At 40.2% G+C, this 13,629-nt stretch overlaps 1 protein-coding gene across 4 annotated transcripts in view; it reads right to left on the bottom strand.

Moving 5' to 3' along the window:
- NUP88 (nucleoporin 88) overlaps nt 1-13,629 on the bottom strand; it is a 36,667-nt gene continuing 23,038 nt past the window's right edge. For all 4 annotated transcript variants that reach the window (XM_068530622.1, XM_068530623.1, XM_068530624.1 and 1 more), the window contains exons 9-18: nt 11,832-11,930; nt 6,173-6,263; nt 3,794-3,895; nt 2,165-2,323; nt 1,747-1,872; nt 1,577-1,642; nt 1,360-1,440; nt 973-1,099; nt 695-813; nt 1-257 (exon numbers count right to left, since the gene is read on the bottom strand). In XM_068530622.1, coding sequence (XP_068386723.1) covers nt 194-257; nt 695-813; nt 973-1,099; nt 1,360-1,440; nt 1,577-1,642; nt 1,747-1,872; nt 2,165-2,323; nt 3,794-3,895; nt 6,173-6,263; nt 11,832-11,930 — 1,034 coding nt within the window. In that variant the 3' untranslated portion in view covers nt 1-193. The remainder of the gene's footprint in view (nt 258-694; nt 814-972; nt 1,100-1,359; nt 1,441-1,576; nt 1,643-1,746; nt 1,873-2,164; nt 2,324-3,793; nt 3,896-6,172; nt 6,264-11,831; nt 11,931-13,629) is intronic.

The following is a 13,629-nucleotide window of genomic DNA, read 5'->3' as shown; positions in this document are numbered from 1 at the left end:
AATTTTTAAATAAAAGCATTTATTCAATAATTAATTATAAAACAAGTAAAGTATAAAAAGTGATGAACAACCACACCAAAGTTCATCCTTTAAAATGCCTCTTTATAAATTAGATAACGCTACCTGTTCGTTTTACAATGAGTTTAAGCCTTCACTTGTGTTAATTTCAGGTGTGAATCTGTTCCTGGTGGTGTCAGAAGTTTACGTGATTTCGGATATCGTTAATTTGCTTCACCATTTCTCTTATGTGCTCACCCCTGTAAAATCATAAAGTTAGTTACTCACTTTGGGTAATACAACAAATGAATAAACCATTAACATTGATTCGTAAGAACTTAGTAATACTGAAGTATCTTAGAAGTGCTCTGCTAGAATTAACGGCTAAAGGTTTCAGATGGATAGTAATGGTAATTCATTTAAGGCTAGCGGCAGCAAATATAGTAGTGGAACTGCTGGAAATATTTTTGAACATATTCACTGGGGAATACCTTGACCACACAACAAAATTATAAAGAAAGACATCCTTTTTGACCCTCTCACTATACTCATCTATTAAGTCCATATCTATCACCGTCAAGTCCTGGTAATTACTTGACCCGCAAATGTCAAGTGGTCTCATCTGGGCAAAGAAAGGTTGATCTTGGCATTTTGCAAAGAAAAAACTACCTCGCACTAATAGCTGATTGGTACTTACTCCTCCTTCAGGATGGACTGAATGCATTTTCGCTGGTAGGCGCTGAGAGTAATGGTGCGCTTTTGAGGACTTAGTACCTTTTCCATCTTTCGTTGTTGATAGTCTTTTTTCATAGTAACCTTAAGTATCAAACAGAACACAGACACTTTAGCTATGGTTTGCTGTACATTTTCATAGTATCTATTTTAGTCTATTCTTTTTACATTTTATAAAATTATTTTCTGTAGAAGGAACACTTTAAGAAGTACCAAAGGTAGCCACCTTGTACCCATTCCTACCTGTTTGATGGCGTTGCCCAAATGTCGAAGTTGATCAGGTATCAGCTGTAATTCTTTCTTCATGTCTCTCTCACTGTCAGAGAGAACTGGGAGCTGAGAGTGAAAACTGTGAAGTACTTTTTTCATCCTGTAGAAGAGGTAAGCAAACATCTCAGCTTAAGATCTCGGCTCCTTAGGAGGAACACAATCCTAACTAAAGCTCCTAATTTAGGAATCTGGCGTCTGTGAAGGAGGCCTCCACAGGACGGGTTTGGGGAAAGCATCGCTGCACTGTCTTCCGTAGAATACACCTCAGAGGGAGTATCTAGCACCCGAGAACTTAATAACACTAGTAGTACCTGACCTGAGTAGGGAACTGAATGTTATACGATTACACAGCCCACTGACCTGGTCATGATATCTTCTTGTTTTTCCTTGGCTTCCTCATATTTGTCAGCTAAGCGCTCGGCCATTTCCCGCAGACTTTTCCTAATGGCATAAAAAGCAAGAGTCTCTAGGGGTGCACCTTGATGGTGAAGCCAACTAATGTGGTTCAGTATCTTAGGGTGAGACACGGTTCCAGTCTAGCTGAACTATTTTTTTTCTCCCTTGTCTTGGCACTTACCTCTCCTCTCGACAATAACTGAGATCTTCTAGTTGTTTCTTTTTTTGGTCACGTAACAATTTGACCCTTCAAGAACAAAAAGAAATTTAATCAAAAGCCAGGTCTAGGCCATTATACAGTGTCAGCCACCAGCCAGGGACCGACTGGTATGTGAACAGAGGCCATCCTACCTCCGCTGGATCTCCTCCTTTGCCAGGTCCTGTTTAAGAATGTACTGTTCTCTGAACACCTGGGTGGCTCTGCTGATGAGCTGAAGGCATTCTTCGGGAGGAGGAGCCGTATCTTTTTCAGATGATCTTAAAAAAAAAAAAAAAAAAAAAAAATTCTGTCATTACTTTGCTTAGCTGAGTAAAACAACTGAAGACAGACTCACGTCTTTTTACACTTCCTGTTTATCTTTCTCAGATGCCTCCATATCTATGTATTCTCTCTCTCTTCTCACTAGCTGATTAAATATGCCCTGTGTTTCTTCCAACTCCAACATAGTAAAAAGTATGTGAAAAGAAATAGCTGAGGACAGGCTGAAGAGTTGTTACAAAACAGAGAAGGGAGCCAGTTTTTAAAACGGATACGCCCTAGATTACATACTTCAAAAATGCTGGATTTGCAACACTACGTTGCAGAATGCTTCTAATATGTTTTTCAAAGGAATCCGGGGTTTCAGCCAGAATACGGAGGGGAGACTGTGCCACTTCAACATCGTCTCGGGTACAAAGCAGGGGAGGAGACGCTGGATGGACTGTGCTTCTGCAAAATAAAAAAATAAAATAAAATTTACCATGGAGTGACTTGCTGTAAGTATAGGAAAACCTAAATCACATTCACCCAGAATTCTGAGGATATAAGAAACTATGAAGTGTTACAAATACTCTCAATGGCAATTTCAGAAAGCTTGAAAGATTGCAAACTTTAACAGCATGGCCAATGACTTACTTTGCAATAATTCACATCTGGGAGTTTGTTAATAACATTACTTCATAGACAACTTGTATTTCAGAGAGTTGGCAGAAACATGATTTGAAGGTATCTAGGTAACTAATATTCAGGAGTTTTTTTCCCCTTTGGGATTCGTGTTTTTATTCTGAAGTATCCTAGTATGACTAGGTCTTACTTTACTAAAGGTAGGGTAGGATTTTAAAAACATGCTGAGGCAACAGGCAAAAAGGCAGTTTTTTGTAGTGATTTTATTACTTTTGTTCAGTCTTGCTAGTTTTTAGTCTCTTGTAGTGTAAATATCACAAAATTGATAGTGAATTATTTTCTTTTCCAAATGATGTCACTTCTCAAAGAGTATGGAAATTCTTCTAAGGAGAGTAAATTAATGCCAGTGTTTTGAACTATGTCAATACCTAGAAGCACATGCTTTCAAATGACACCAAGACACTGGGGGGAAAGGGGTCTAGTGTTCCAGTACTCCAGTGGCTTGTTAGAGACTCCTATTCCTGCATTTATAAAACTCAGAATGACCTTCCAGAGCTGTTGAAAACGGTACTTATAGCTTAATATGGGTTCCTTAAGGGGAACAAGGGTTATGAGTTCAGCTATATACCACCTTTCTTCCAGAGTCTACATATTCTGTGATGTCTCTATGAGGCTGGCAGAGATGGAGAAACTGGACTTTGAAGTCAGAAAGCCCGGTCTTTGCAGCCCAGTTCTACGTGCTCCCTGTGACCCTGGCATGTACATAACCTCTCTGTCCCTGATCCCTCCTCTACAAGATGAGGATAACGGTGCTGTCCTTAGCGCAGGGTTGCTCTGATTGCCTGGAGGCTTACTTCTGAGCCTGGCACATAAAGTTTAAAATCATGAAATCAGGGACCTCCCTGGCAGTCCAGTGGTTAAGACTCTGCGCTTCCACTGCAGGGGGCGAGGGTTCGATCCCTGGTCCGGGAGCTAAGATCCCGCATGCCACGTGGCATGGTTAAAAAAATCATTAAATCTAACTCGTATTAATGATGGAGTTCAGTATTTTAGTATTCTTTCCACACTTGGGTAAAGCTCTTAACTCTCCGCTAGCTAAAGGAGATGCCAGAAATTATGCCTAAAATAAATCCTTACAGAGATGGCAGGAGCAACAGAAATAACCACCCCTCCAACCCTCAAGTCAGAAGCCAAAGCATAAACCATGTATCTTCAGTCCGGTTACTAAGGACATCTTCCCAGCTTAGATTTTGCAGAATTAACGAGAGCTGTGTGGGAATACGAAGTGGGACGCACAGTAAAGGCCTTACGACGCATTCGTAGTTACTGGTGATGCAGACCATCGTAGGCCCCGGGATGTCAGGGACAATCCAGAACCCTCGCGTCGGAGCCGGCTGCCTGAAAAACACAGCCAGAGTTAAACTACAAGACGGCAAAAGCAGTGGGTCCAAAGGCAACGATACGGCTGAGGTTTGTGGCCCTCTCAGGGCTGGGCTGACAGTTGGGTGGGACATGGTATCAGTGCAGTAACCTCAGGGGTGGTGACTTGGAAACCTGTATTACTTACAGCTCTGATCGGTCTGAATCAAGCTGTCACTCAGCAGCCAGACGTCGCTTACAGGTCACTCAGGAACCCACAGCCTCATGGTGCTCACTGTAATCTCGGCAGTTACCACGATACGATGAAGCCAGTTCTTTTTGTGTCTTTCTCCCAACTCGCACGTAAGCTCCAGCTACCTCTGCATGCCTAGCCGAGCGCCCAACCCAGATTAGGTGCTCAGAAACTGTTGACTGAATAGTGTCTTTCTCACCTTAAAAATTCAATGCAGGCCAGCATCTATGTCACAGGACTTAATTTACTGTGCACAGCACGCGGCTCCCTCTCAGTCTTGGTTCTACTTCACTGAAGAAAGTGAAAACGGGGCCTTCAGACAGGAACTGTCTTTCCTGCCAACGCGCTCACCCCCCCCACGGCTCACTTCTGCCCAGACTGTTGACGCCGTCTCCTCTCGCCTCTTCTGAGATTTGCTCCGTCAGCTCTGCAACCACAGAATCTCCCTACTGTCCGTTTACCCTCAGCTTATAAACAAGCTGACATCGCTTCCATTCAAAACACTCTCCACTGTAGCTTCAAGCTCTCCTTAACCTACTCCCTCTTCCTTTCCCTTTAGAGCCAGCAGTCTTTCGCAGTAGCCTGCAGTAGTATTTCTCCTTCCACATCTCTCATTGGCCTTTTTTTTGCAGTGGAGGGGAATGTGGTGAGGGGGAGTCTGGGAGGTTAGAAAAAATTTTTCTTCTGCACTTCTAGTGTGAAATCTACATACAGAAGAGTGCATATATACACTCTGTGACCACTGTCCAGGCCAAGAATTACAACACTACAGGGGCCTGAGACCTTCCCGTGTGAACCTCCTGATCACAACCTTCCACTTGATTTGTATGATACTCATGTTCTCCTTTTGCTCTATAGCTTTCCTATCTATGTATGTATTCATTCCTAAGCAATACAGTTTTACCTGTTTTTGAAAGGTCTATATTATATATACGTATATATTATAAATGAGATTTTATTATCTATTTTCCCCATTCACTTTTCACCTGTGCTATCCGCTCCCACCCACAAAAGCGTTTCTGCGTGGTTCTCGATGAACGCCCACGTTGCCAGATCTGGACCCCTCACCGCTCTTCACCGCTCGGCCGTACTTATTTGGTGCTGCTCCCCTGCCTCCTCTTTGAAACCTCCTCCTCCCTGGCACCCTTTCCCCGGGTTCTCCTTCAGTCTCTCTGGCCGCCTTTTACTCAAGTTTCCTTCCCGGGCTGGGCTCCTCATCCTCCACTCACTGCTTGTAAGAAAGTGTTGCTCAAGACTCTCCACTCAGGTGTCCTCTACTCACTCGAGGCCCTTTCCTGGGGAACCTTCACCAGAGTCCTGGCTCCAATGCTGACAATTCCCACATCCATACTGTCCTAGCCCAGACCACCCCCAGCTCCAGACCTACGTGTCCAACTGCCTACTGGGCTCCTCCACTTGGATGTCCTTTGGGACAGAAGACTCCAAGTGCCCCCATTAACCCATCTTGAGTCTTCCCACATCCACTTTCTCCTATGTCCAATTTTTCTGAAGGGTACCGCATCTACCGTTATCCCGGGTAGAAACCTGGGAGTCACTCTAGATATTTCCCTTTATTCTATTCATCAAATATTTACTGAGTATCTACTAGGCACCCTGTCAGACACTGCGTGTACAGACGTGAGGCGACGGTATAAAGTATGAAACAGACAGACATGGTCTCTGCCTTCGTGAAACATTTATATTCTAGTAGTGGTGACAGACATTAAACAAACAAAAATACCAATTTAAGTATGTGCTACAAAGAAAAAGAATAATAGGAGAACCCAAAGGGGTTCTGGGAAGTCAAGGGAACCCTCTTATGAACTGACATTAAGATCAGAAAAGAATCAGCAAGTGAAGACTGACTGGGGTTATGACTGGGGATATACCTCCCAGACAGAGGACACAAAATGTGGAATGGCTGTGGGCAGAGGAGAGCTTCTGATGCACAGACACCCTTGGGGTGAAGTATCATGTCTGCATGGGAGTGTAATATACATATATACCTGAATTACTGAAACAACAATTGTTATCTGTGTTTAGAAGGGAGAGAAAGTCCTTACCTGCATGGCAATGGCTTCGTACAAAGAATGTGTTCTACAAAGCATTTCTGTTCTGTAGCTAGTTCCTGTAAACTGTCCTTATCTTCTTCGTCTACAAAAGAACACAATATGTAAGTTAAATAACAAAAGTCTCCAAATTAAAATGCTGACGGTATTAGTTAAATGCAGTTAAGTTCTTGTCTCAGACCACTGCTTCTTAGAGGCTATGCCTCTCTGACATAGAAATCTCCTTACCACAGGGGTCTAGATTTCTGCCTCAAGAAGGAAAGTGGATTTTCCTTGGTCAGAAATGCAGAAATGTTTCATTCAGGAGAACAATCCCAGAAATCATTCCCTTCCATTCTCTTCCTCACCCACACCAATTTTATTTTTATAACAGCTTTTTGAAACGTAATTCACAATACCACACAACTCAACCATTTAAACTGTACCATTCAATGGGTTTTTAGTATATTAAGAGAATTATACAACCATCACCACAAAAAATTTAGAATATTTTCGTTACCCAAAAAGAAACCCCCATGATACCCATTGGCAATCGCTTCCTAGTTTCTGCCAATTGCCCCAGACCTATGCAACAACCACTAGTCTACTTTCTGTCTCTGTGGACTTGCCTGTTCTGGATACTTTATATAAATGGAATCACACAGCATGTAGTTATCTGTGACTGGCTTCTTTCACTTAGCATCATGTTTTCAAGGTTCATCCACGTTGGAGCAGTTATCAGCACCTCCTCTTTCTGTTGTTGAATAATATTCCATTGTATGGCCATACCACGTTTCATTTATCTAATCATCAGTTGACGGACACTTGGCTGTTTGGCTATTATGAATAATGCTGCTATGAACATTCGTTTAGAAATTTCATCCAAGTATGAACATGTTTTCATTTCTCTTGGGTATACACTCTGGAGTAGAACTGCTGGGTCATATGGTAACTCTATGTTGAATCATTTGAGGAACTGCCAGACTGTCTTCCCAAAGTGGCTGCACCATTTTACATTTCCATAAGCAGTGCATGAGTGTCCCTATTTTTCCAACACTTGTAATTGTCTTTTTAAATACTAGCCATTTTAGTGGGTGTGAAGTGGTATCTTGTGGTTTTGCGGTATCTCATTTCCATGACTGAACATGTTTCCATGTGCTTATTAGCTATTTGTATATGATCAATGGAACAATGTCTATTAAAATATTTTGTCTGTTTAAAACACTGGGTTATCCTTCTATTATTGAGTTCTAAGAATTCTTTGTATACTCTAGACACAAGTCCATTATCAGATACATGATTTGGAAATATTTACTCCCATTCTGTGGGTTGCCTTTAGTGTTTCCTTCTAAGCGTTCTATAGTTTTAGTTCTTATATTTTAGTCTTTGATCAATTTTGAGTTCATTTTTGTGTATGGTGTGAGGTATAGTCCAATTTCTTTCTTTTGCATGTAGATGTACACTTGTCCCAGCACCGTTTGTTGAAAAGACTATTCTTTCCCCCATTTAATTGTTCTGGCACCCTTGTTGAAACCAACTTACTGTAAACGTAAAGGTATATTTCTGGACTCTCAATTCTATTCATTGACCTGTATGTGTATCCTTATGCCAATAGCATGCTGTCCTGATTACCATAACTTCGTAAGTTTTGAAGCTGGGAAGTGTGGGTCCTCCAACTTTGTTCCTGTTTTTCAAGATTGTTTTCGCTATTCTAGATCATTTGCAATTCCATATGAATTTTAGGATCAGCTTGTCAATTTTTGCAAAGAAGCCAGCTAGGATATTGATTAGGAATTACACTGAATTTATATATCAATCTGGGGAGTATTGCCATCTAACAATATAAAGTTTTCTGATCCATGCACGTGGGATGTTTTTCATTTATTTAGGGTCTTATTTCTTTAAACGTTTTATAGTTGTTTTTTTAAAAATGACTTTTAATTAATTAATTAATTAATTGGCCACGCCATGCAGCATGCAGGATCTTAGCTCCCGGACCAGGGATCGAACCCGTGCCCCCTGCAGTGGAAGCACGGAGTCCTAACCACTGGACTGCCAGGGAATTCCCTGTTTTGTAGTTTTAAGAGTGTGTTTTGCATTTCTTTTGTTAAATTCATTCCTAAGTATTTTATTCATTTTAATGCTATTGTAAACGGAATAGTTTTCTTAATTTCTTTTTAGATTGTTCACTGCTAGTGCACCGAAATAGACCTGATATGTGTTTATTGATCTTGTATCCTGCAACCTCTCTGAACTCATTTATTAGTTTAAACAGTTTTTCAATGGGCCCTAATGATTAACTGTGTAAAAGATTGTGTCATTGGAGAATATAGTTTTACTTCTTCCTTTCTAATCTGGATACGTTTTATTTTATTTTCTTGGCTAATTTCCCTGTCTAGAACCCCCATTATAATGTTGAATAGAAGTGGCTAGAGCAGACATCCTTTTGTTCCTGATCTTAAGGGGAAAGTGTGGAAGGCAGAACTTGTATAACAATTAAATCAGACATTTAGCTGAAGACATTTCTAAGCAAAGTGTTGAAGATGTGGTCTGATTTCTTCTTGCTGATTACAGGAAAATGTGAGGAAAATATAATTGAGGGAAGAACTGTTAAAATGGAACAAGGACTTGATGATCTAGGAAATTCTCACAGCCTATGTGGATGGCAAAAGATGCTACAATTAAGAGAGTCACCTTCCGGAAACATGTTTTAGAGAAAAAGCCACTGGTGTGACTGTTCAGTCTTTTGCTAATACCTCAGAAAGATCAAAAGGTCAGAATATTCAGTCACACAAAAGGCCCTTTGATGAGATTAAGAGCATGACTTAGATCCTTCAGGTCTCAGCAGAAGCCAAAAATGGAGGTGGGATTATATAAGGAAGACAGTGGATGAACCTCTACTATAGTGACTCCTCATGATATATACAGGAGACCCAAAAAGTTCTTGAGAATTTTATACACACAGAAATACCACTGGCTTGAACTGAAAGGGTCAGAGGATGAGAGAAGGCTGTTCCACCCTCAAAATTCTACAGGCAGAAAACAGGCTAATAAAACTACTCAACTACAAACAAATACTATCTTTCCTGAAAAATGAAGGATTACTCAGAGGGCAGAGCTACAAGCCCAGAGGATTATCCCCAGGCCTTGAAACACAATGGAATTTAGATTTTTAAATTTCTTGGAACCTATGGTTCCTTTTTCCATTCCATTTTCTCCCCTTTTGAACTACAGTATCTATAAGTGATACCTATGCCTGCCCCACATTGCGTTCTGGGAGCAGACAACTACTTTCTAGTTTCATAGGTCCACAGATAGAGAGTAATTTTGCCCCAGGGTAGATTATACTTAGAGTCTAACTATAACTGATTTAAATGATTTAGATGATGACATTGCAGTACTTTTGAGCTCAGGACTTTTAGATGACATTATGAACTTTGTGTGGCTATAGGGACAATGTATTTTGTCAGATGTGAATGTTTAGGGGCCCCAGGGTGGAATGGAGTAGGCAAAATGATGGACTCCCCAAAGATGTCTGTGTTTTAATCCCTAGAACTGGGAGAATATGCTAGACTACGTGGTAAAGGGGAATAAAGATTGCAGATGGAATTAAAGTTGTCTATCAGGGCTTCCCTGGTGGCTCAGTGGTTAAGAATTCGCCTGCCAATGCAGGGGACACAGGTTCGAGCCCTGGTCCAGGAAGATCCCACATGCTGCAGAGCAACTAAGCCCGTGCGCCACAGCTACTGAGCCCTGCGCTCTGGAGCCCGTGAGCCACAACTACTGAAGCCTGCGCGCCTAGAGCCCATGCTCAGCAACAAGAGAAGCCACTGCAATGAGAAGCCCGTGCACCGCAACGAAGAGGAGCCCCCACTTGCCGCAACTAGAGAAAGCCCGCGCGCAGCAACGAAGACCCAACGCAGCCAAAAATAAATAAATAAATAAATAAAATTTTTAAAAAAATTTTAGAAAAAGTTGTCTATCAGATGTCTTTGAAATAGGAAGATTACCCTGGATTATTTGGGTGGGCCCAGTGTTATCACAAATTTCCTTAAAAGTGAAAGAGGAAAGACTTCCCTGGTGGTCCAGTGGGTAAGACTCCATGCTCCCAATGCAGGGGGGCCTGGGTTTGATCCCTGGTCTGGGAACTAGATCCCGCATGCATGCCGCAACTGAGAGTTCGCATGCTGCAACTAAGAAGTCCGCATGCTGCAACTAAAGATCCCACGTGCCTGCAACTAAGACCCGGCATAGCCAAAATAAATATTAAAAAAAAAAAAAAAGTGAAAGAGGAAAGCAGAAGAGAAAGTCAGGGTTATGCAAGGTGAGAAAGATTCAACTCTGTCCCACCACTGCCGACTCTGAAGACGGAGGAAGGGGACTAGACGCAAAGGCAGGCAGCAGAAGCTGGGAAAGGCCAGGCAGTGGGTTCTCCCTTAGAGCCTCCGGAAAGGAGCACTGCTTTGTCCAGTGAGATCATTCTAGGACTTCAAACCTACAGAACTACAAGGTAATAGATCTGTGTTGTTTAAAGACACTAAGTTTGTAGTAATTTACTACAGCGGCAATATTCTAGTACAGAAAGCACTTGGTCTTTTTCTGTTAAGTATAGTATTAGCTGTGGGTTTTTCATAGATACCCTTTTTCAGTCTGAGGAAGTTCTTTTCTATTACTAGTTTATTTAGTGTTTTTAACATGAAAGGCTGTTGGACTTTCCTAAATGCTTTTTCTGTTTTCTGTGTCTGTTGAGATGATCATATAGTTTTTGTCCTTTATTCTATTTTTTGTGTGTGGGGCGGGGGGACGGCCCTGCCGTGCAGCTGGCAGGATCTTAGTTCCCGGCCCAGGGATTGAGAACCCGGGCCCCAGCAGTGAAAGCACTGAGTCCTAACCACTGGACTGCCAGGGAACTCCCCTATATTCTATTGATATGGTATAATATTGATATATCAATTGATTTCTCAATGTTAAAGTAATCTCGCATCCCTCGGATAAATCCCACTTAGTAGTGGTGTATAATCCTTTTTATATGTTGCTGGGTTTGGTTTGCTAGTATTCTGTTGAGGATTTTTTACATGTATATTCATAAGAGATATTCGTCTCTAGTTTTCCTTTCTTGGACGTCCTTGTCTGGTTTTGGTATTACGGTAATACTATCTTCATAGAGTGATCAGGGAAGTGTTTTCTGTTTTTTGTAAGAGTTTATGAAGAATTGGTATTAATGCTTCAAATATGAAGCCATGTTATCCTGAACTTTTCTTTTTGGGTAGTTTTTGATTACTGATTCAATCTCTTGTTATATATACGTCTATTCAAATTTTCTATGTCTTTCTGAGTCAGTTTTGGTAATTTGTGTCTTTCTAGGAATCTGTCCATTTCATCTGCATTATCTAATTGGCATACAATTGTTCTTGACACTCCCTTATAATCTTTTATTCTTGGTATATCCTTATAATCTTGTATTTCTGTAAGGCCAGCAGGAATATCCCCACTTTCATTTCTAATTAATTTGAGTCTTTTTTATTTCTTGGTCAGTTTACCTATAGGTTTGTCAATTTTGTTGATCTTTTCAAAGAACTATCTTTTGGTATCATTTATTTTCTCTATTATTTTTCTGTTCCAAACTACTTGTTGACAGAATCTGTGACACATACTGAAAAGCGCAAAAACTCACCTGATCCAAGAAATTTCTGAAGTTTATGAATCCAAGTTAGCCCAACACTATGTACACCAGCTTCATGAGTACAGTGATATCTTGAGGGACACTTGGGATCTGCAAATGGAATCATTAATGATATAAAGGAAGCCATTAGAAAACTGAGAGAATTCACCTGAGCAGGCCACAAACATATCTGTTGATGGAAGTGATGCAAGGTCTACAGGACCTTCACACTGTGGCATGTGGCACTATGTCAGGGGTTTGGGAATTTAAAAATCTGACTTCAGTTTTCAAATACATTTTAAAAGTATAATTACCAAACACAATTCAAATACGTTATTTTCTAAATATTAATACAGAGTTCACCAAACATTAACATTTGCTGTCAGGTAACTCACTTATGCCTTTCTGTCCACCTCTGTGCATTTATTTACAGTTCTTCAAAATAAAATGGTGAGTAAGAAAGGCTGTAGTTCTGTAGGAAACCTATGCTTGCACGCATCTACTTACATGAAACTGCTGAAGCTACTGCACTCCAATAGCACAGGTACTAGAAAGACTTAAGCACAGCTGCTTAGTGAACAGTCCTGTCATAGATGGTAAGTCAGGTGTAAAATGTGAAGTTTTACTTGTCTTGATAATGTTGACTTACAGATAGTTGTTTAAGTTTTAGACAGAATTTTTGTATTTATATTTATACCAAGAAATATGAGCAGTTGTTACATAATTTTAATGAAAATTTCTGTGTTTCCATGGAGCCCTAGTTATCAGTAAGACTATCGTGAAACTAAAAGATGAACTCTTGAATACTTAATTTATAAATATTTATCTCTGTGACTCACGATTTTTAAAACATTAAACAACCAAAACAAGATACAGAAATAATGTCTATACTAAAGCTGATTTAAGATGGCAACTGTCATCCATAAGCCCCTAAACCAAATTTTTCTTTTATTTAACAGCCTCACTTTCTTACTGCTGACTTTATAGTAAGTAAATGTTGTAAAGTGAATGTTATATTATTTCCATCTGTTTTATATGTTGGGGTTCTGCATAACACCTCGGAAAATAGCATTATGCTATAAAAAGTTAAAAAAAAAAACCCAAAAACTCCTGGCAATCTCCGTGGTAATCATCTCTCTGAACAATAAAGTACTAAACAGTTTCTTTTCATTTGCCCACACCTGAGACTTAATTTAAGGCTCAAATCATCTCATTAGGTCTCCCAGTGTTTAAAATGGCTTTTCAAAATGTGTCTGTGGTGCTGAAGTCAAAAGAAAAACCTTAATATTGGGATGTGACAGAAATCTGTTATGAAAAAGGCAACATTAGTAACTGAGGTAGGAAATTTGCTAGACACCCCTGACAAGTTATATGGTAGCCATTCACTTATGTCATCAAAAATCTGGGTATGTTTCAGGAATTGTAATATGCCTTAAGTACAAATATGAATGAGTCAAAAATTTATTAGTTTCACGTATGAAAATGTTATCTCTTATTCAAAGAATCAAGATAAAAAAGCCTACAATTAAGATTTCCCAAAAACAGGTACCTTTATAAGGAAACCAATTAGTTTATGTCACTTTACCTCACTAGGTCTCAATTTCCTCATATATAAAGCAAAGTTCTGAGACTTAATATTTAGACTATATCTCTCCAAACACTGTTCAATTAGACATGCCCAATGAATCCTCTTTGCTGGTTTATTATATAAGGACTACTATGCCCTTAAATATCTTGACTACACTTTAGTACAGAGTTGAAGCCATTATTACTAAACCCAGGCAAACTGGCTAATAGGACTGTAGGCAGG

The sequence above is a fragment of the Eschrichtius robustus genome, chromosome 20 (genome assembly GCF_028021215.1).
Source record: "Eschrichtius robustus isolate mEscRob2 chromosome 20, mEscRob2.pri, whole genome shotgun sequence".
NCBI classification, from domain to species: domain Eukaryota; kingdom Metazoa; phylum Chordata; class Mammalia; order Artiodactyla; family Eschrichtiidae; genus Eschrichtius; species Eschrichtius robustus.
The sequence above is the reverse complement of the archived record's forward strand: the minus strand, read 5'-3'. Positions and strand labels throughout refer to the sequence as shown.